The sequence below is a fragment of the Lissotriton helveticus genome, chromosome 3_1 (assembly GCF_964261635.1).
Source record: "Lissotriton helveticus chromosome 3_1, aLisHel1.1, whole genome shotgun sequence".
Taxonomy (NCBI): Eukaryota; Metazoa; Chordata; class Amphibia; order Caudata; family Salamandridae; genus Lissotriton; species Lissotriton helveticus.
In genome coordinates, this window is record NC_136061.1 from 63510507 (window position 1) to 63531469 (window position 20963).

The window sequence follows — 20963 nt, forward strand, 5'->3', positions numbered from 1 at the left end:
GTTGATGTGGAATACACTGAAGCCCTGGCATCACTCTCTCCTTTTAACACTCTAATCTTTTTCCCAGAGTAGGAAATTACACTTCTGTTCTAAGAGTATGAAATCAAGGTTATGGTCATGTATGCAGTTTAGCCAGCACCACATGTTTCTCTCATTTTCACAGCATTCAGTGTTCCTACTTTCAAGCAGAGAGGCTCCAATCCACTTGGAGAAGCTATTACTCCCACAGGCCCACTTATGCAGTTAAAGGCTCCGCTATGTTCCAGCAATGTTGCTTATATGCATGCTGGAAATTTAAGTTGGAATTCATTATTGCAGATATAATTTTCTGCAGACTGGCCTTCATTTTGGGTAGTTGGAAATGCTTATCTGTGGCAAAAAGTGTAGTTCAATACAACAGGCATCAAGTGATTTTAAACTGTGAGCTTCAGTAATAGCTCTGAGAGAGATAAAGTATTGCAAGTGGACCTCTTTTCAGTTGCTGCATACCAACCGATTGTTGAAATCAAGGTGGTGCTGGCAAAGAAAGGAGTACTGTTCATCTTACACAAGGCAACAATGGTAAAAGTTACACATCCACCTCAATGTAGAAGCCATGCCTTTGTGATACTAATGTTGAATCAAACTGTTCATATATTAAGTCCAAGGAATGATGATTTCCAGAACAAGCTAAGGGAGAGCAATCTTAATGAAAACATTGAAAGTTAATAAAGATGTAGAGTACTCAATTGTGTATGTTCGATTCAGTAGTGCAAACACTACTTATCATTTTGAGATCTTAATTGATGTGTATTAGAATGGTCTTGTAGATTACTCCTAAACACTACCACAAAAGCGGTTAGCTAGGTAAAAACGGCATAGCATTCTATATGAAATTAAATCAATTAAGGGAATACCAATATTAATATCTATAATTCTGAACTAGAGACATTTATCATGTAACCGTATAAATCTATTCTTGAGATTAATCGGCACATTGTAATCGTTTTTATTCCATTAACTATAGGCGGCAACTGGAGAGCCTGGTGACTTAAGAAAATTGTGCTTTTTAAAATAATTTCTCACAATATTGCTTTGGATTTGGCTATTTTTTTTATAATAGTAACATCTGGTTATTATTTCCTTGTAATTAAAATCGCCATTTTCTTAAAGCATTGTGGGTTGGGGGTTAGAGCAGAAGGCAGTCATTCCCTCAAATTTGTTTCAGTACCAAATGATTGAAAATAAGAGGAAATTCAAATATTAGTGAAACATACTTAACACAGATGACATAACAGGCAGGAAGTCAATATGTAGTTCAATGTTTTAAAGTACTCTGAAACCAATACACGAGACAGTATATTTTCCGGTGTCACAAACATAAAATGCAGAAGAACACAAAGGCATTAAAGCTGCCTCAACACTTCATGTATTTGCATAAGAATGACAATTTTTTACTTCAATTTAAATCTCAATAATTTGACTATGTTAAAAACAAAATGTAAATAAAAGGTGGGCGGGAAACATGCTTACAAATGATCGAAGCAGATATTAACAGACAGCATATATTTGCCTGATTTATGGAATTCTGCACTGCCTTTGACACAGCAGACTGTTCACCTCTTTGTTACAAGCCAGTCTATTTGCTGATCTACCTCTCCATAGTTCAACCAGGGCTGGTCCAGCAGAACCCTAAAGGGCAATAGTCTGTAAAATTGTAAACACAGCTTAAAGCAGTTTTCTTGTACCTCTGCTGTTCAGTGTCTTTGTGTGCCCTCCCGGCTGAAGTCCATGGGCTGTCTCCCTAAAATTCCTAATAGACCCATCAAGGTTTTTATTTGCACTGATGGTCTTGCAGTCCTTGATCAGACCCTATTTAGAGTTTGATGTCCGAAAGAAACTCATTTCTTACTCTTGTTGCAGAAAACTAGAAGTATTTAAAAGGATTAGTTTACATCTAATCTTTCCTGAGGAAACAGAGCAATGGTTGCCAGAAGCATATCAAGCATGGATACTCTAGCTTAGATTAGCTGGGCATACAGTGGTTACATGGTCATGCCTTTCAGCAGGGAAAAGGTCGTCCCACTAGCTTTAAACACTGCATCGGCATTTATATTCCACTCACCCTGTGATTTTAAAAATACAGTGAGCATGAGCTTGAACTCTGCACATTTGCTAACCAAGTCTTTTGTGCGAGAAACTATGCTTCACTGTAGGCCTCCCCGTGAACTCGGGGGATGGTGTGGCAAATTTAGAAAGGAGAATCTATAAGGGACAGAAAATTAGTGGCCAGTCAAGATGCTGGTTTGACTGAGGTGAATGCTATTCTGCTAGAGATTTCATTTCTCAACTCTTTTTAAAAGAATCATATAGACTGAGACTTAGTCACTTTCTGCCATTCAATTTAAATTATCCCCAATAACCAGTGAGTAGCTAATATTTGTACCAAATTGTACTACTAGGCAAGACACTATCTGATAAGCAAGGTGGGCCGGCGCTGAACTGATGGTCTGATTCCGATCTCAATAGGAGAGTTTGCCATGACTTGGGGCATTCACATATCCCTCTGCTGTAATATGCAATAGAATTGTCTGAACAGGACTTACAAATGCGCAGGATCACATAAATGGTTCAGGTCCCCAACTCATCCCCTGCCCCTACCGGCTCACCGTAATGATCCCAGCCCCCAGGTTATGCTCTCATGCTACTGAGCCCCCATTTCGGTTTGTGTTCCTTAGTGCGCCAAAACGGCCACTGCTATATCCCCCTGCTCACCTTCCCAAGCTCCTCCAGAACTGCCCTCAGTTTCCTCCTCAGCCTTGTCTGAGACCTGGGTCCTTCCCTGGTGCTACTGGTCCATTCTGCCTCTGTCCCGTCTGTTTACGCTCTATGCCCTTATTCTAGCCCATGCTCCAGCAGAGCTCCCGATGACCTCTTTTTAAGTGCCCTATGGTTCTGTCTGTTCTGCCCCATTCTACCTTAATTGTTTCTTTCGATCTCTCCCGGCACCAAACTTCCTACCAATGCTCCAAAAAGATCCCTTGGTTTGGCCTAGTTTTTTTCTGGCCTAGTTTTTTTCTACCCTAATCTACATTCTTCCCTATTCTTGCCAGTTCTACGATTTCCTAGGCCTCCTGGGATTTGCCACCAGGTCCATGCGAGAACGACCTCTAACTGTAGTTTTCCATGCTCCCGGCAACACCTACTTCTAGGAAAGACTATTTCCTTCTGAATTGCCAACAAATGGCCATCAGCCATCTCATCACTCCTATTTAAAGTAGTATTGAGCGCTAGCTTGCCCTCATCCACGGTTATGAACACACTGTCCCCACAAATGTAGAACCTATTTCTGATTACATTAAGAACCGACCGGAAGAACCAGATTCAAATATACACAAGCAAGTGATACACTGGTGTTGATCAGAGGACGTCTGGGCAGTGGGACACTGTGGCATGAGAAGTTACAGTGTCAGAGGAAAGGGCTATGCTCCTGATTGGCCTCAGAGAGGGCATAGGGCCAACAATCCTGCAATTTTACCCCCACACCCATATTTAAACTTTTACCACAGCTCCCTATAACCAAAACACACTCCTTCCAAATCTCACACCAGCACTCAATACATTCAAATATCTATTATCAACTATCCAGAACAAGATATGTGAACGTAAAACAGATGTATACTCAGCACTGCTACCGAAGTGAATTCACTAATGAGTCATGTTCTGTCAATCTCCTACAGCGTGTATGAATTGCTTCTTATGGCTATAAACCAGATGAAAAGAATACAAATCCAGGATCTGGCACCGAGGTAGAAAGTTGGATGCTTGAACCAAGAAGGTTGCTACAAGGCTAGATAACTTCACTGCAAGGTACCAATGAAGCCTTCGTGTTCATGACACAACGGGCGCACCTGCAGTGCTGCCTGCCAATGGTGCATACTACCCGTGGTAACCTCAGCAACTCGTTGAAGGCACCCAGAGGTCACAAAAAGAAAACCAAAGCTTTATTCGAGCAAAATACTTATAAAAGCACAACATACATTTAGAAGAAACAAAGCTTAAAATTGATCCTTATACACAATCAATAATAAAAAACCGTTGTGACAGCTTTGGCAATAGGGGATAAAAACAATTACAATTAAATACACATTTAAACAAAAGATCAATTTACATTAAGAGAAGATAGCCCTCCGTCTAATTGTCCATGCCCACCCCAAGTATTTTGCTGTTCGAAGAACAATTGGCAAATCAGTGGAGGTACAGATAATTCTTAGCGCCTCAACTCCGCTAGGTGTCCCTAGATTCCTAAAGATGGGTACCAGCCATACTCTTCGTGGGATTGCATATGCCTTGCAGAGAAATAAGAAGTGGCCTATGGTTTCCTTGGCTACTCCACACACCGGGCAGCTTGAGGTGGTCACACTCCTCCACCTGCCCGTCAGAGACCTCAGAGGGAGGGAACCAGATCTCAACTGAAACATTAGTTTCCTGTCTCCTGGGACGGTGATTGTGTCCCAGTAAAGTTCTAACAATGGACACTGTTTAAATTCCAGAAAACGCCCCCCCATCGTATCAGATCTCGTTCTGCTCCAGAGTCTGGCATCAATCCTGCCCCAATATAGACTTTTGATGTTTTTTTTGCTGGGAAAAACTTCCCCCAAGGGATTGTTCCATAGATTGGAAAGGCCAAGGTCACCTAAAGCAGCCCTGAGGTGTTTGAGCCAAGCTATTTTATGGAAAACATCAGCTCTTATTACTGCTAGGAACCCCTCAGCATAGTGCCGTATCTCTGGGGTCGTCCAGAGGTGACGCCAATAAAGGATAGGGCGCAATCTTACCCGGTCACTAACCGATCTTCTCCCTAGGTCAAGACCAAGCGGGATTAGTGGGGTGCTCTGGGGAAGTCCCGTTATACCCCGAATAAACCTATTCTCTGATAGCTGCAAAGAGAAGACCTTGTCGAAGCCCCATAGTTCCGCCCCATATAGGGCAGACCCTATGGCCTTAGCATCATAAACAGCCAAGACTGGTTTAATAGGTTTTGATTTTGATTTTTTATGTTCCACCCTTAATGCTCCCGCGATCTGTTGATGTTTCAGGGCCGCCTTTTCTATATGTTGAGACCACTTTAAATCTTTAGAGATCTGAACCCCAAGGTAGGTGAATACACTAACTACCTCTAACTCACTATTATTCAGGAGTATTTTTGGGCTTGCTCTACGCTTGGGCGAGAAAACCATCAGCTTGGTCTTGCCCACATTCACTTCCAAGCCATGTTCTCCGCAAAAGCGGTCAAAGATATGGAGGGCACGCTGCAGGCCTCCCGGTGTTTTGGACAAGATCAATGTGTCGTCGGCGAACATCAGGATCGGAACCCTGAGGCCCGCCAACGAGGGTGCATCCACACAGACATCCAACATCCGAGCCACAATTCCGTTAATAAATAACGAAAAAAGCAAGGGTGCCATCGCACATCCCTGTCGGACACCACGTTGAACGGGGAAATCGGTGGAAGATTCTCCGTTTGTGCCCCATTGAACCCTTGCAAAATTGGCCTCGTGCAACCTCATGATCATGGTTAGCAACTCGGCCGGAAGGCCAATATCACTCAGGACTGCCCAAAGCTTCCCCCTTGGGACAAGGTCGAAGGCAGCCCGCAAGTCGACAAAGGCGACATACAGGCTGCCCTCGCCCAACACCACCGTTCCCCATTGAAGTAAAGCAAACCGAAACACCTGGTCTACCGTACTTGTGGCCCGCCTAAAACCTGCCTGGTAAGGGGACAATGCATTATTCTCCTCAACCCAATCCATAAGCTTGTTTACCACCATTCTTCCTACCACCTTTTGAATGGTGGCAATCAAGCTTATCGGCCTATAATTTGCCGGAAGGGACCTATCCCCTTTTTTGTATATGGGTATGATGATCGCCCCCCTCCATACTTCCGGGACTTCAGCTCCTTTGGCGATGGAGTTTCCCAAAAGGGAAACATATCTAGCCCACCGTTCCATGTCATTTTTAAAGACATCAGAGGGTATCCCGTCGAGACCTGGGGCCCTTCCCCCTTGGGGGGCACGTATTGCAGCTTCTGATTCTTTAAGGGAGAATACATTTCCCATTGCGAATACTACTGGAATAGTTTTCGCAAACCCAACCTCCTTAGACTCTGCATATTGGGGTTTAAAGTATTCTACCCAAGCACCCTCTGCAACATTATCTGGTTTGTGCGGAGTCCCGCCTCTCCCCACTTTAATAACCTCCAGAATAACCTAGAGTCCTTGCCCCCTGATGCTTCTTTCAGTTCTGCCCAGTACTCTTCGTCCCATATTTTTTTCGCTATCAATATGCTGGCCTTGTAGTGCTTCCTAGCCTTACTAATGGCATCCCTGTCCCTATTCCTAATAGCGTTGCCTAGGGCTAGCCTCGCCACCCTACACTGCTGGTTAAACCATCTAGCTGGTTTGGGTCGATGTTTCCTGTTAGGCTTACAAGCTCTCAAGAAATGAGGTCTTATGAGGGTGAAGAATTTATTATGTATATCCGTTATTACCCTAGACCCTGGGTTAACGGAATTTTCAGATTCTATTGCAACAATTGCAACATCCAGCTCGGTACTTATAGAGTCCATAGAATCTGCATTTGCCAACACACTAGGCCAATTAAGTCTACGCATGTCATTGGTCATTATGGGCATTAAATCTTCGTTCAATTGCTGACCACCAGACCCAGTTGACCACCAATTGTGGGTCACACAGAGGGGATTATGATCACTTTCCAATCTACCCTCGACTTTCATGTCCCTAACCCACTGCCATAGATTAAGGCTGCAAATGACATAATCAATCCTACTATGGTTTAAACCATTATCAAAGGTTGACACCCCTTCCCTATCACCTTTCGTTCTTCCGTTGAGAGCTCTCAACCCATGTTCCAAGCAAATGGCATTCATTAACAAAATATCTTTAGTCCACCGCTTGACGGGAGCCAAGGTTAGAGTCGGGACACCCCAATATGTATCCTCATCCTGCCCCACGGAATCATCCATACTATCGAGTGGCTCGAAAGTCCTATTCAGGTCACCCGCTATTATAATTTTGTTCCCCAGAGACTGCAAGTCTAGGAAAGTGGACAAGGCCTCTAGAGTGGGAGAACTTCCTGTGTTAGTCCCCCTAGCATATATATTATAAATATCTACCACTCCCCCTTTTTCTGAAACTAGTCTTAGCATTAGGATATCTTTACATCCCAGGTCAACCATTTTTACTTTAATTTGTGAACTTTGTTTCACCCAGATAGTGAGGCCACCCATTGGTCGACCCCTAGCACCTTTGCTTGCCGGGATTGAGAAATTCAAATAACCATGGTGAAAAATAGGATCACATGCCCATGTCTCCTGGAATAAACAAACTTCAAAAACATTTACAAAAACAATCCAATCCTGGGACATCAGCTTACTGGCCAGCCCAGCAATATTCCACGAGAAGAACTTCCCTACACTTAGGCCGTCCCTGGGGACTGGACCTACAGGATCTAAATTGTTAATCTCAGCCTCTTGGTTACTTTGGGTACTTGGTGTAGTTAAATACTCACTCCCAGGTATTTGGTTGCATTCCTCACATAGATGCTCCAAAGCCACAAGCCCCAGAAGGAAAACAATGACCTTCGCCTGAATTTCTTAATCCTGGGAAGGTGCGTCCTGATCTCCTTCGCCGTACTCAGGCCTCGGGTCAGTATCCTAGGCAACAGGTCACACCAGCCAGGGCTCTCTCAGAGTCTAGTCCCAAACAGTCAAGTGGGTCATGCTCAGGAGGCCAAGCACTTAACCCTCTGAGAGCAATTTGTGTCCATGGGAAACTAGTTTCCTCCTGCTGTTCCTCCAGGTCCAGAAATGCGCATCACGCAGCAACTGGAGAATTCTTAATCCATCAATCCTGGCAACTGTCATGGAAAACCCACCTCTGTTTGCTGCACTTCCTTTCCAGAACTTCCTTTTTCTTTTCGGACTTTGGCCAGAACCACTGCCTTTTACACTCCTTTCCATTCCTTCCTACCTCCTTGACTTCACTTGTCATCCTAAGTCAAATTAATACTTCCATACAGAAGACAATATACGATGTTCTTTTTGGGAACATCCACACTGAGTGATGTTGAATAAACTATATAGAGTGGAAACGCTTCAGGGATGAGAGAGAATGACATGATGTGGGAGTGTGTGACTGATGTTGCCGGAATAAGTGATTGAAAGTGAATGTGAGCCAGTGAGAGCAAGACTAACTATTTATTTGAAAAGTTTTATATAGCGATGGCTAGACCCGGAGGAATCGGAGCGCTTTACATGATAGGACATTGTTTCAGTACTTTGTTGCATTAGTTACAGTTACCAGTACATGCTTAGGAGAACAAGCATTTGCAATGCAATAGGTCTCACAGTTGCGCGAGTTTAAGCTATTGGCATTGTAAATCACAATGCCTTTTAGTTAGGTTTTAAAAACAAAAATACAAGTCATTGTTATTTGCAATGTCAATAGCTAAAACTTGCGTAAATACGAGACCTATTGCATTGCAAATGCAATAGGTCTCACATTTGCAAGAGTTTAAGCTATTGGCATTGTAAATGACAAAGCCATTTATTTCGGTCTTTAAAACCAACACATAAATAAAAGGTTTGTCATTTACAATGCCAATAGCTCAAACTTTTGCAAATGCGAGACCTATTGTATTGCAAATGCTTGGTGTTATAAAGGCTTTGCATTTCTTTAAATGGTTCAAACAGATTTGTTTGAAATCCCGGTCTGTATTGCACACCATCGTGGGAAACCTTCGGTTAGCTGTGCACCTGTAACTCAGCTAAGCGGGCACATCTTAAGGATTTCAGGGGCCCCGGGCCAAACGTATTTTGTGGGGCCCTGTTCCTAACAGATTTGACTTTATGATCCAATTTTAGCTCTTACGTGCCCTCCTTTAGGTCACTGCCAGTGCATGGGTACACTCGTCCAGATTCTATATGTATTTACATCTAATATTCAGGGGTAGTCCGTGTGTTTTCAACATTTTAATTCAGCAGCATTTCACAACATTTTTGCAAACAAGCTTTGTGACACACACCACCCCTCCCCCCCCCACTCCCCCCATCTCTCATATGTGAGATCCTGTTTTGATCCAAAAGAAAATGTTTATATGGATTCTGCATGGGGTTAAAAAACAAAAATTTCTGTCAAATGTCTGCAAAAAAAAACACTCCAATTCATCTCCCATGTTAAAAATACATTAAAGGAAAACGGTATTTTAAACAACATGTGAAGAGTTATTCAAGGTAGTCAAGGCAGGAACAGAGCTGGTCCCTGAAGGGCAGGGCCCACTCTGCCCCAGCCTGAAAACGTCTCTGCAGCTAAGGTGAGCAGACACGGTTTTGGAGTCACACACTGTTGTCAGAACGCCTCCTTTTAGTACAACTATTTCAGACAGAGGATAGACTTTTTACCTGGTTATTGATTAAATAAATACATTAATGCATTGCATGTGTCGAGACTTTCTTTGCACAATTGGGACCGGCCTTCAGTTTTTGCCAAACGTCAAGAGGACAGACACCTGTTTTTTGTTTTAAATAAACCAATGAACACCTGAGCAGGTCTGGAGCTTAGAAACCAGACTTGGAGCATCTCTGTGGCGACGTGAGTCACCCGTACCTGGTCCACGCACCCACCCAACCGCCCGCGGAAGTGACGCAGCAGGTTGGCACACGATCACACGTTTCTCGTGCCTCGGCTGAAGCGAGCGCGCCTCTCACCTCGCCCCTATCAGACCGACCTAACCGAGACATCCTGTTTATGTAGGGAGCCAGGATGAAAGCGCCAAAACAAAGGAGGCGACAAACCTGGGAAGGGCGCTCCGACGTAGGAGCGCGCTCTGGGACCAGGATCATAAGGCACCGGAGCGCTGTGAGCTGGGATTGTACCCAGACGGCCTACCACTGAGGCCGTCAGGAGAGTTGGTACCTTATGCCGATACTTATCATAAAGTACCGGCCATTTGTTTATTTTTTGCTGCTGTTAAGTTCAGCCACTCTCTGGGAGGTGAAAAAGCAGTGGCGTAAAAGGGTCAGGTTTTTTTTTTTTTAAATGCTACCCTAAAGCGCCTGGAACCCATACAAGTCGGTCTCAAATCAAGTTGAGCTGTTTTCCTTATGTTTGCTTGTTAGGTATATGTTTCAGAGAGGGATAGATAGATGGCCGGCCTCCTCTGCTGGCTTCAATATCTGTATCAACCTGGACCTAAAAACACAGGCCAGGGCGGTTATAAACAAGCCGAACAGGAGGTAAAAGCAGATCTGAGTTTATTTTTTGCATCGCGCTTTCAGTTTGAGTGAAAGCGCGATGCAAAAAATAAAAACGCGCCGCCATTAACAAAGCCCCTGTCCCGGCTGCGCACGTCGTGCAGCCTTTGTAAGCAGAACAAGCACGCAAGTGGTGCGCACGCGCCACAGCGAGACAACTGTTTTGCATTATCGGCCATGATAATGCAAAACAGATGTCGGCCATGCGGGTAACAGACACCAATAGACCGCAGGCGGGGCAAATGCGGGACATGAGTCCGCATTTGCCCAATTGCGTGTTGTCTGTTAGAAAGACGCACCCATCGCCCAATAGCCTGCAACGATAACAAAACCACACGCACGAGCATGTGGTCAGCTTTCAGAAGCCCCTACATGAAGTCTCTCACTGCGCGAGCAATGCTGTGCACTGCAACGCTAGGCACGAGACCTAAAAACGTGTGCTTATACAATAATAGAAGATATTAGATAGATGCCAGTGATGGGGAGCCTGAAAGAGTTAGTGCGGGAGAGGTACAAAGATGCACTGAAATAGAAAGAGGAATGGGACGCTGATGTGGATGGGGGAGGGGGAGACAGGAAAGGAGATAAGGGATTTGAGAGATGGACTGAGTGCTGGGCCTTTACACATACTGCAGTAACAGTATTTATTTATTTATAAAGTTTTATATAGCGCAAACTTGATCCCGAAGGATATCAGAGCGCTTTACAATTTGAGGCAAAGGTAACAGATCAGAACCTCACTGGATCTCTTATTACTCTGTTCTCTAGACTAATTATTCTGATGGGCATACCTTCCTATCACTCTCTCTCTGGTGGACATATTGTCCGACATTGTAAATTAGATGGCAATTTTATCTTCTGTTTGAGCCATATACTGCTGAGGTGCACAGCAGAACACCTGAACATCAGAATGCATGTGATGGCAAAATAAATTTTACTACTGCAGAGAATTAAGGATACTGTGTAGACGATTAGAGCATAAAGCAATGAGCTTTGTTTCATAACAGTTTAGAAAAGCTGTATCTTTAGTCCATTTAGTAGGAAACCATGCGTTAAATGAACCTATTAAACCATTTTTAAATGAATTGTGTTGGATTCCCTTTCGGTTTAATAGTAGAAGTGTGTCTTTGTATCACTCAATTGCTCACACAATCAAAAACAGGAGCACATAAACAAGTCAGTGCCACACAAGAAAAATAATTAGAGCGAATACTTGTTGTGGGAGCAAACTGATTTACCTAGGTCAGTCAGTAAAGCTGCTGTTCCACGAAAGTATACACCGTAAATTACTGTAAGATAATGCCTTGGCACAACTTTTCCGTTAGTTTAGTTGCTGGTGGTTTGTAATTTGCTGTTCGTACTTACCAATTACTCCAAGGCTAGTAAGCCGCAGGTATTCGAAAGGCCGGGTCTTACTGACGGTGTGCAAGAATGGATACAAGAAAAGAGGGATGTGGGCAGCAAGAAACGCTGATCTAAAAGGAAAAGACAGGAGTATGAGGACAATGTAATAATGTGCTAAGAGTGAAAAGAAAATTAAAAGACATTTAAATCACAACCCATGGAGGGCATAGTAGTACTATGGTAGTTACAGCAATTGTTCTTTTTGATTCTAAGCACAGGGACAAAAGTGGTGGATAGCTAGGCAAGCCCACAGGCATCAAAAAAGACCATTACCGGAGTAGTTTAGCAGCCCACTACAGAACATCTCCATTCCAGTGGAAAGACAACCATGCTAATTACAGAATTCTCACTTGCAAGATCCTTTGGATGCATGGCTGTATCCTAATTGGGTGTCAACCACCAAGCAACTAAATCTAGGTAACTTGACTAAATGCTTGCAAGAAGTCTAGACATGAATGTCGCAGACTTCACTCAAACTAAATGCCAACAAAACTGAGGTTTGGTAGTACGTAATAACATTGGCAAGTTAAACTGTTGCCTGTGAGAGTGCTCCATGCCCGGAAATTAAAGTTAAATCCCTAGGAGACTTGCTGGAAAAAGACCGCTCTGTTAAAGCTTAGGTTAATGCAATCTTTTCAGCAAATTTTCATTAAGAATTCTGGGAAAAGTCCATCCCTTGGTGCCAAATAGTTACAGCTTATTGTAACATTCACTATCTGGAATTACCCGAAACCTACTTAGCGTAGCTAAAATGCAGAGGTATCATAACTTAGAGTATGGAAAGCAAGCCACCTGTGAAAATTTGACCAGGTGGCAAGCAATAACTCACCTTCACTGGCTCCCAGTCAGAAATAATCTCTTTCAAGACATTCAGACTTAAATATAAGGTTTTCTATAAAGCCCAGAAATCTACTCTTTTTGATCTGTTGATTATTCATCTTTGCAAGAATTCTGGGTTCTCATTGGCTGATTTTGTTCTCCAATCCAGGTTTTAAACATCCCTGCAGGAACTCTGGGTCCTCATTCGTTGCTTTTGTAGTCCAATCTATGTTTCAAACATCCTAGTGAAGGGGGGTGCACTCTTCGCTTACGCAGCTCTCAGCTTTGGAATAAGCATCCAATGTGCTTTGGGAAATGTATTCGCAGTTTGCATTTTGAAAAGCCTCACAACTGATCTATTGTGCCAGCCCAGCCCAGCCTCTTCTCCGTGTTTTTTTTTTTTTTTTTTAAACAGCTGTGATACTTTATAGTCCTTCTGCTACACAGCGTAATGATGCCTGGGTTGGTGACGGAGGACCCATAAAAATAAGACAAACAAGAACATTCGTCCTAGCACCAAAACCTTCAGAGGCACTGCTGCCCACAATTGTGACAAATACCACTCGCCCATCGCAGTGACTGGCCATCTCTTCGCATATAAGAATATACTTCCGGTCTGACACTTCAAACAAACCGTAGCAACATAATTGACCAAAACAAGAATGAGAACAGTTGGAAGCTACACCACCACATCGTTGTGTTGAACACAACTCTAGTTCAGGCTATAACACATCAATTTGATGTGCATGACACTACCTTAGGCAATGTAGCTCTATAGCACCACACACATGAGGAATTCAAAGGCATGCCTACAAAAACAAAATAAAAACCAAGATATTGGTGTGGACAATTCTACACATTACTAATCCTGTCTGCATAGAAAGAGGTTCTTGCTAAACGTCTGCTGCTGAACCCAAATGTAGGAGAATAAAGATTACATATAACATTAGTTCAGCATACTTTCCCCTTAAGATGAAGGGTACGTATCAATTCTAGTGCTTCAGGAGCAGACATAACTTGTAGTACTGGCAGAAACGAGTATTTGAAAGGAATAAGACCGTGCATCGGCCAGCGAACCTTGGGCTAGCATCAGCGCCCCAGCACCCACTCCTGTACCGCCGTGAGGGAAACGGCACACCGCCATATCGAGGACGCCGCACGGGCTGTGACTGTAGGCGCGGGAGTGACGCCACAGGAGCGCCCGGAGCCGCAATAAAGCACGGAAAGTCCCTCGCACCCACGAGTCGCGGGCCGGGAGAAGCCCGGGACAAGGGCGGGGCCGTCAGAGGCCAGAGGAGGCCGGGCTGGGCCACCCCCCTTTGGATGTTCCTCTTGACGACCGGTGGAACACACGTCGGGTCAGTGACATATTACACCATACTGCCTATATAACAACTGTTTAATTATGGGGAAAAAAGACACCGGCAGTAACTAGGCCAAAAGATTCCCTTAAACTGGCCCACCCATTAACCACCACTACCCCGCGGCCAACATTGACCGCCATTGATAAAATGCTTCAGAAAACCATTGACGTCGTTGCGACTGCTATTCAGAATACAGAAAGGCGCTTTTCACTCCCATCCAGCCTGCCCCCCCTTCTGTTGAATCATGATAACTCAGTGGACTCATTACTTGCTGCTTCCTATGCAGGACTCCCAGGCACAGATCCCAATGAGAACTGCATAATTGTGGATATGGCCCCAGTGCAACAACTTACTCCAGGCAGCAGGTTATCATCAACTCCAACCCTGCTCAGGCTCGATACGAACACTAGTCAAGACTCCTGTGCACTATTGGTAAATGATAACCTACGTCTAAATGTTTATGATTCGCAAGTGGTCTCTGACATATCAATCACTGAGGGAGACAAAACGAATAGTTTTCTTACCTGTCGGTGTAGTTTTGCAGCTTGAAGATCTTTCTGGATTCACTATGCTGTGCATTATTCCGCGGTCTTGTGGTTGGGTCCGGATTCGTAGTCTTTTCTTTGTTTTTTTTTTTTTTTTTTTCTCTGGTGTTGTCTGTTTGTATCAATACCTTGTGCTTGTACAGTCTTGTTTGAAAGGCCTTCAGTGCAAGGAAAATTGTCTTCAATTCTAAGTAATTGATGTGCTTTGTGGCATCCGTCGGTGTCCACAGTCCCCTCACCTTGAGCTCCTCCATGTGAGCGCCCCATCCCTTCAGGGATGCGTCTGTGGTGATGGTCACTGTTGGCGTTGGGGGCGTTAGAGGCTTTCCCCTTGCTATGTTCTCCATGGTCCACCATGTCATCTCCTTCTGCACTGCGTGCGTTACAACCACTAGATCCTCCCAACTGCCTGTAGCTTGTGACCATTGCTCCTGTAGCCATTCTTGAATGGGTCTCATGTGGAGTCGTACATTCGGTACCAGGTGGATGCATGATGCCATCATCCCCATGATCTTGCTCGCCGTCCTCACTGTCCGAGCTTGTCCCTTCCGGTAGAGGCGAGTTTCCTTCACCAGCGCCCTCGCCCTCTTCTCGCTGGGGAACACCTTGCCCTGTAAGGTGTTGATCTGTGCTCCCAGGAAGATCTTCACTTGTTCCGGCTCCATTGATGATTTCTTCCAATGGATGGAGAACCCCAGGTTTATGAGCGTGCTGGTCACTGTATGTGCGTGCAGCTTGCATTTCTGGTATGAGTTTGCTTTCACCAGCCAGTCGTCCAGGTAAGGGTATACATGTATCCCCTGCCTTCTTAGGTGCGCCGCGACTGCTGCGAGGCACTTTGTGAAAACTCTTGGTGCCGATTTTAGACCGAAGGCCAGTGTCGTGAACTGGTAGTGGCTTTCTCCCACGGTGAACCTGAGCATGTGCTTGTGCTTCCTGTTCATTGGGATGTGCAGGTATGCGTCTTTGAGGTCTATCGTGACCATGAAGTCCCCGGTCTGCAACTGTGGGAGCACCTCTTGCAGGGAGGTCATTTTGAATTTTTGCGTTCTTATGAATCGGTTCACGAACCGTAAATCGAGAATGGGCCTCATTGTCTCGTCTACTTTTGGTACCAGGAAGTATGTTGAGTATACTCCTGTGTTTCTTTCCTTGAATGGTACCCTTTCTATGGCCTGCTTCCGCAGGAGTTCTTTTGCTTCTTCCTGAAGGCACTGCAGCTGCTTGCTTGCTAGCGGCTTTCTTCTTGGTTTTCTGCTTGTTGGCCTCGCCTCCAACTCTATGCAGTATCCGAATTGGATAATGTTGAGGATCCATTTGTCTGATGTGATTCCTCTCCACTCCTGGAGGTGGAATCTTAATCTCCCTCCCACTGGTGTCCTGTGGTCGTGGGTGTCTAGTTTGTCTTGACCCATCTGTACGTGCTGCCCCCTGGGATCTTTTTTGTGGGTGGGCACACGGATTTTTTCGAAGTCACTTGGAGGTGGGCTGCTGGCCCCCTCTTCTATTTTGTCCTCGTCCATTTCTCCCTCGAAAGGACTGGCCTCTTTGTTGGTACTGCCAGGGCTGTTTCTGATGGCCCTGCTGACCCTGCGAGTCTGCCTGGTGCGTTTGCTGGAAAGCCTGGTGTGAAGTACCTGGCTGGTTTCCGCCTCTTCCGCCGGGCCTCCGTGACGGGGTGCCCCTCTTGTTCCCTCTGAACTGCAATGCTCCCATGGACCTTGCTGTTTCGTTATCCTTCTTAAGTTGGCTGAGTTGCTCATCAACTGTTTGTCCGAAAAGCGTACTGCCGTTGAACGGGGTGTTCAGGATGCTGTGTTGCACCTCCGGTTTGAAACCGGATATCCTGAGCCAGGCGTGTCTCCTTTCCGTGACGCCCATCATCATGAGCCTGCTGGCCGTGTCTGCCCCATCCAGAGCCGTCTTAAGGCAAGAATTTGCAGCATTCTTCCCCTCTTCAATTAGCTTTTCGGCTTTCTGCTTGGCATCCTGGGGCAAGTCCTTCACCAACTGTCCCAGTCCCTCCATGATTTGGTACATGTGTCTGTTCACCAGGGCGTTGGAATTAGCCATGCGCCAGTGGGTCGCGGCATTCCGTTCGATCCTTCTGCCCACCAGATCCATCCTTTTGCTCTCTTTATCCAGTGGCGGGCCCGAGGTAGTGGGTACGTTAGCCCTCCTCCTTGCTGTTGCCGTGATAATGGAGTCTGCGGAGACCGTGCCCTGAATGTAGGCCGGGTCCTTCGCGGCATGCTTGTACTTCTTCTCAGTTCTGGGAGTCACTGCCTTGCATGTTGCGGGCTCCCTGAAAGCTTCCTTCCCCTGAGCCAAGACGCTCTCGAGCATCGGGAGGAACTGGCTCCTCGTTTGTGTTGGGAGCAATGTTTCCAGAAGAAAGTCTGCTTTCTGCTTCTCTTCGTCGAGCTTGAGCTTGAAAGCTGCTGCGGCAGATTGTATCACCGCGTTGTAGGCCCCGATGTCGTCCGGCGGCGAGGGCCTCGAGGGGTAGGTGTCGACCACCTCCTCCGGGCTGTCGGTCTCGACATCGATGTAATCCACATCCTGAAGGTCATAGGGCGCCGACTCTGTGTCTGTCCTGCCCTCATCTTCCTCCCCATAGCCGTAGCTCTCGTGGGGATTCTCGTACTCCTCCTGGTCGTCGAACACCTCGACGTCCCGGTCTTGCTCGGTGACTTCGGCGACCTCCTCTTCTTCCTCCTCGACCGCCTCCAGCACTGGTGGCTTGGTCTTGTGAGGGATCGTGAAGGCCTTCATCCTTGCGTCGAAATCTTTTTTCCGCTGCATGAAGTTCTCCATCTCTGCCTCGAGGCGCCTTCTTTTCTTTTCCATCTCGGCCGCGTGTTCCGCGACGGATGGTTCCGCCGGTCTCTTCGACGGATGGCTCGTCGCCGTGCCTCTCGGAGTCGAAGTTTTCGACGTCGAACCGGATATCGGGTCTCTGGTCGTCGTCGACAGTTTCGGGTCTTTCTCCCTCGTCGATCGATCCTTTTCGGGGACGATTTTCGACGTCTTCTGCTGATCAGCAGCTCTCGGCGCCGGGGACTCCTTCTCTGAGGATCCGCTGGGCCTGGGAGTAGTCGCGGACGCCGCCTTTTTTGGCGTCGGCGCTTTCGGGGTCTTGCCCTCGATTTTTTGAGACTCAGAGTCTCTCGGGTTCTTGGGGGCCGAAGAGTCTCCTACCTTGTCAGAAGTCTTCGTGTAATCGGTCTCTACGACCGTGTAGCAGTCGTCTTCGGCGGCAGCGTTGTCTTCTTCCTCGGAGGACATCCCCAGCTCGTAGAGCGACGGGGTCGGGGCCTTCCCCTGCAGGGTGGCGTGTGCTACCCTCTGCCTCTCTCTCACACGAAGGGTCTTCGGGGTGAAGGCGGAACAGGCGTTGCAGTCTCCGCTTTCGTGGTCCACCGGTAGGCAAAGGTTGCATACCGGGTGCTGGTCTTTCTGCGCGTACTTGTGGTGGCAGTTCCGGCAGAACTTGAACGGCGTGTTGTCCATCCTCGAGCGTCCATGGGCTCTCTGGTCGCGTGTTCGTCGACGGTCGTCGAAGATCTGGATGGAAAACGCCTTATCTTTGCTTGTCTTTCGTCGGTGAAGTCCCCTGGAGTCTTCAGATGACTTCTCCTCGTCTTTTCTGTATTTTCTTTCTTCTTTCTCCAAAAATGTCTGGAGCCCAAACGGGAACGATCCAGACCCGACCGCGGAAAAAAAGAATCTGAAGATGGCGCCCAAGAGTGGGAGCTTCCGCAGGAAGCATGCCGACGTCACCGGAAATACACCCAAAAGGGGGTGTGACGCCGACGCCCACCTGGGCAAAGAGAAAAAAAAAACAAAAAAAAACAAAGAAAAGACTACGAATCCGGACCCAACCACAAGACCGCGGAATAATGCACAGCATAGTGAATCCAGAAAGATTCACGCTGCAAAAGTGACAGCATCCCCGTGCGAACCAGGGGCCAAAAAGCCAAAAGAAAAATGAAGCACCTAAATACTGAATCCCCACCTAAAACATATAGAACTAAAGGAGGGCGCAAGCACAATCGAAGGGCTCCTGCCCTCGCAGAACAGGAAAGGATTAAGGGGAAAGATGAAATTATGGCAGCAAAAACTTTATCTACAGAAGTCATTGCAGCGTCAGGAAATGAGGCATTTTGGGGGAGGATGGAGACACTATTGTCCACACTCTTAGGTCCAATTAACCAACAAATCCTAAATCTGGATAAAAGGCTGAAAGTGTTGGACGACAGTGTATCGAAACCGGGTACAGGGCAGATCTCGACTAACAAAGTTGCTAATGGTACACTAGGCTCCACTAAGGCCAAAAATAGTGGTCCCAATACTAACACCAATCCAAAAACTGTGGGCCATAATAAACCAACTTTAACTGCGTCTGCACCCAGTACTAGTAAAAATCAACCCTTACCCAAACAGGCCCCTAATTTGAATATTACCAAAACAGCCAGTGTGTCAAGGATGGACCCTAACACTGATAAAAGTAAAAGGGCTCCAAACCATCAACTTAATAACAACCCCCAAAATGGCCCCACAGCTCAATTTGAATCTAACACAACAAATTATAGGAAGAAGATACCCACCCGCATCAATCTCCCTCCTGAATGCGGGGCATATGTGTTGATTCTGGTCAATGTGCCTAAATTAAAAAATGACCAAGAGGAAAATCACACAACTCTCAATAATAGGATTCTCCACTGGTTATCCACCAACTGTAATTTCTCAATGGAAGGAGGATGGGAGATCATCCAAACACAAAGAGTCGGGTGGGTGGGTCCACTGAGAAAAAAGTTTGAGGGAGACTGTGTTGTCATAAATTTTAGGACCCCTCAATGGGCCCCAAAAAACCCTTGCCAATGCACCATTACCTTCACCTTGGGAATTTAACACAACTTTGCTTCCTCTGGGTTATTTTTATAGACATCTAGCCCCAGCGCCTAATCCCATGTTCAACTCGGCCACGCAACTTCAGGAGCGAAATCTTGGAATCAGGGACTTATACCCATCTCATCAACTGAACCAAGATTTCAACCATGCGAACGGCCCAGCCCAGTGTCATCAGGCTAAATCCAAGGGATATCCAACACCATATCCACACTTCCCTATTATACCTCAGCATAATTATAGTGAGAGGCCAGTTTTCAGTCCCAATATAAATCCTAATTCAGGTTACAATGAGTTGAGGCCTATATATAACATTCCAACTTATAACCGATTTGAATATGCCTTCTCAAATCTAGAAGAACAGGACTGACTGGGGATAAAGGGGAGTAGCGATGAAGGTCGAGATGTAAGTGCAGATATTGAGGAATGCCCATCCCGGGTGCTAGCTATCACAACTCGGGAAATATTGGCACAAAGTCACACTATTACACCTGCAACTACTGAAGAGGCTGTACCTTCGACTTTAACTACCCCTATGCTGAACACAGCTAAGAATGTTAGTAGTAAATCAATCATATATACCAAACATCGTGACCTATCCATTCTTAGCTGGAATGTCGCAGGACTAGAGCCAATATTGACAGACCCAGAATGGATTAAGATACTGGATGGCAAAGATATTATCATGTTCCAGGAGACCTGGGCATTGGAGAACCTATATATTGAAGGGTATCAATGTTTCAGTGTGACAGCACCCAAACCAGACTTTGGACGTGCAGTGGGAGGCTTGTTTATCGGCATTAAGACACTGGCCGGTGGTACAATCACAGATCTCTCAAGAGGACACCCGAACATTCAAATTTTAAAGTTCAAACGAAAGACCCGGATTTATTTAATTAACTTTTATTATAATGATTTTTCTTTTGTTCCCAACAAAAACTTTGAAGCACTCTCTAAGACTTTACGGAACCTCGAAACGAGTCTTGTAATTGGGGAGGAAACAGGGATCCTTATTGGGGGGATTTCAATGCTAAAATTGTCAGTAACCGCAGCACTGAGGAAAGAAATCACTCAGACCCGGCCGAACGCAGGGGTATTGAACTAGCTAATATACTAACTGAGCACACTTTAAGTAATGTCATGGATACATGCCATACCTCTAGCGAATTCCATGTCCCTACGTTCAGAGGGCGGGACTGTTTTTCTACAATTGATTTTATTTTCATGTCCCCCCAATTACTAGACTGTGTGATAAAATCTACAGTGATTGAAACCTTGTTTGGTGACCACAATCCCCTCAATGTCACGTTAAAACTAGGTTGCAACAAGGTTTATGAAAAAATAAACGGGGCAAGAGATATCACACCTACAGGCGATGGTCTGAGCCTTAAATGGAGAGGAGTTGATAGTGGGGTTGTACTACAAAGTGCAATCAGGGTACACCCTAATTTAATTACTTCTTGCCTAACTATGGATGGGAACTGTCACAGGATAATCGAGGATTTCGAAAAACTGTGTTCAGCAATAAAAGTCTGTCAGTCCCACTACCAAAAGAGCGGAAAGAACCTAGGTGGTTTGACTCTGCCTGTTCACTAGCAAATAGGGAAC

At 45.7% G+C, this 20963-nt stretch overlaps 1 protein-coding gene across 1 annotated transcript in view; it reads right to left on the reverse strand.

Moving 5' to 3' along the window:
* The window catches only part of CNOT9 (CCR4-NOT transcription complex subunit 9), a 157313-nt gene that overhangs the window by 59551 nt on the left and 76799 nt on the right, over positions 1-20963 (reverse strand). The window contains exon 4 of the mRNA XM_078679234.1: positions 11678-11787. Within this exon, the coding sequence (XP_078535360.1) occupies positions 11678-11787 (110 nt within the window). The remainder of the gene's footprint in view (positions 1-11677; positions 11788-20963) is intronic.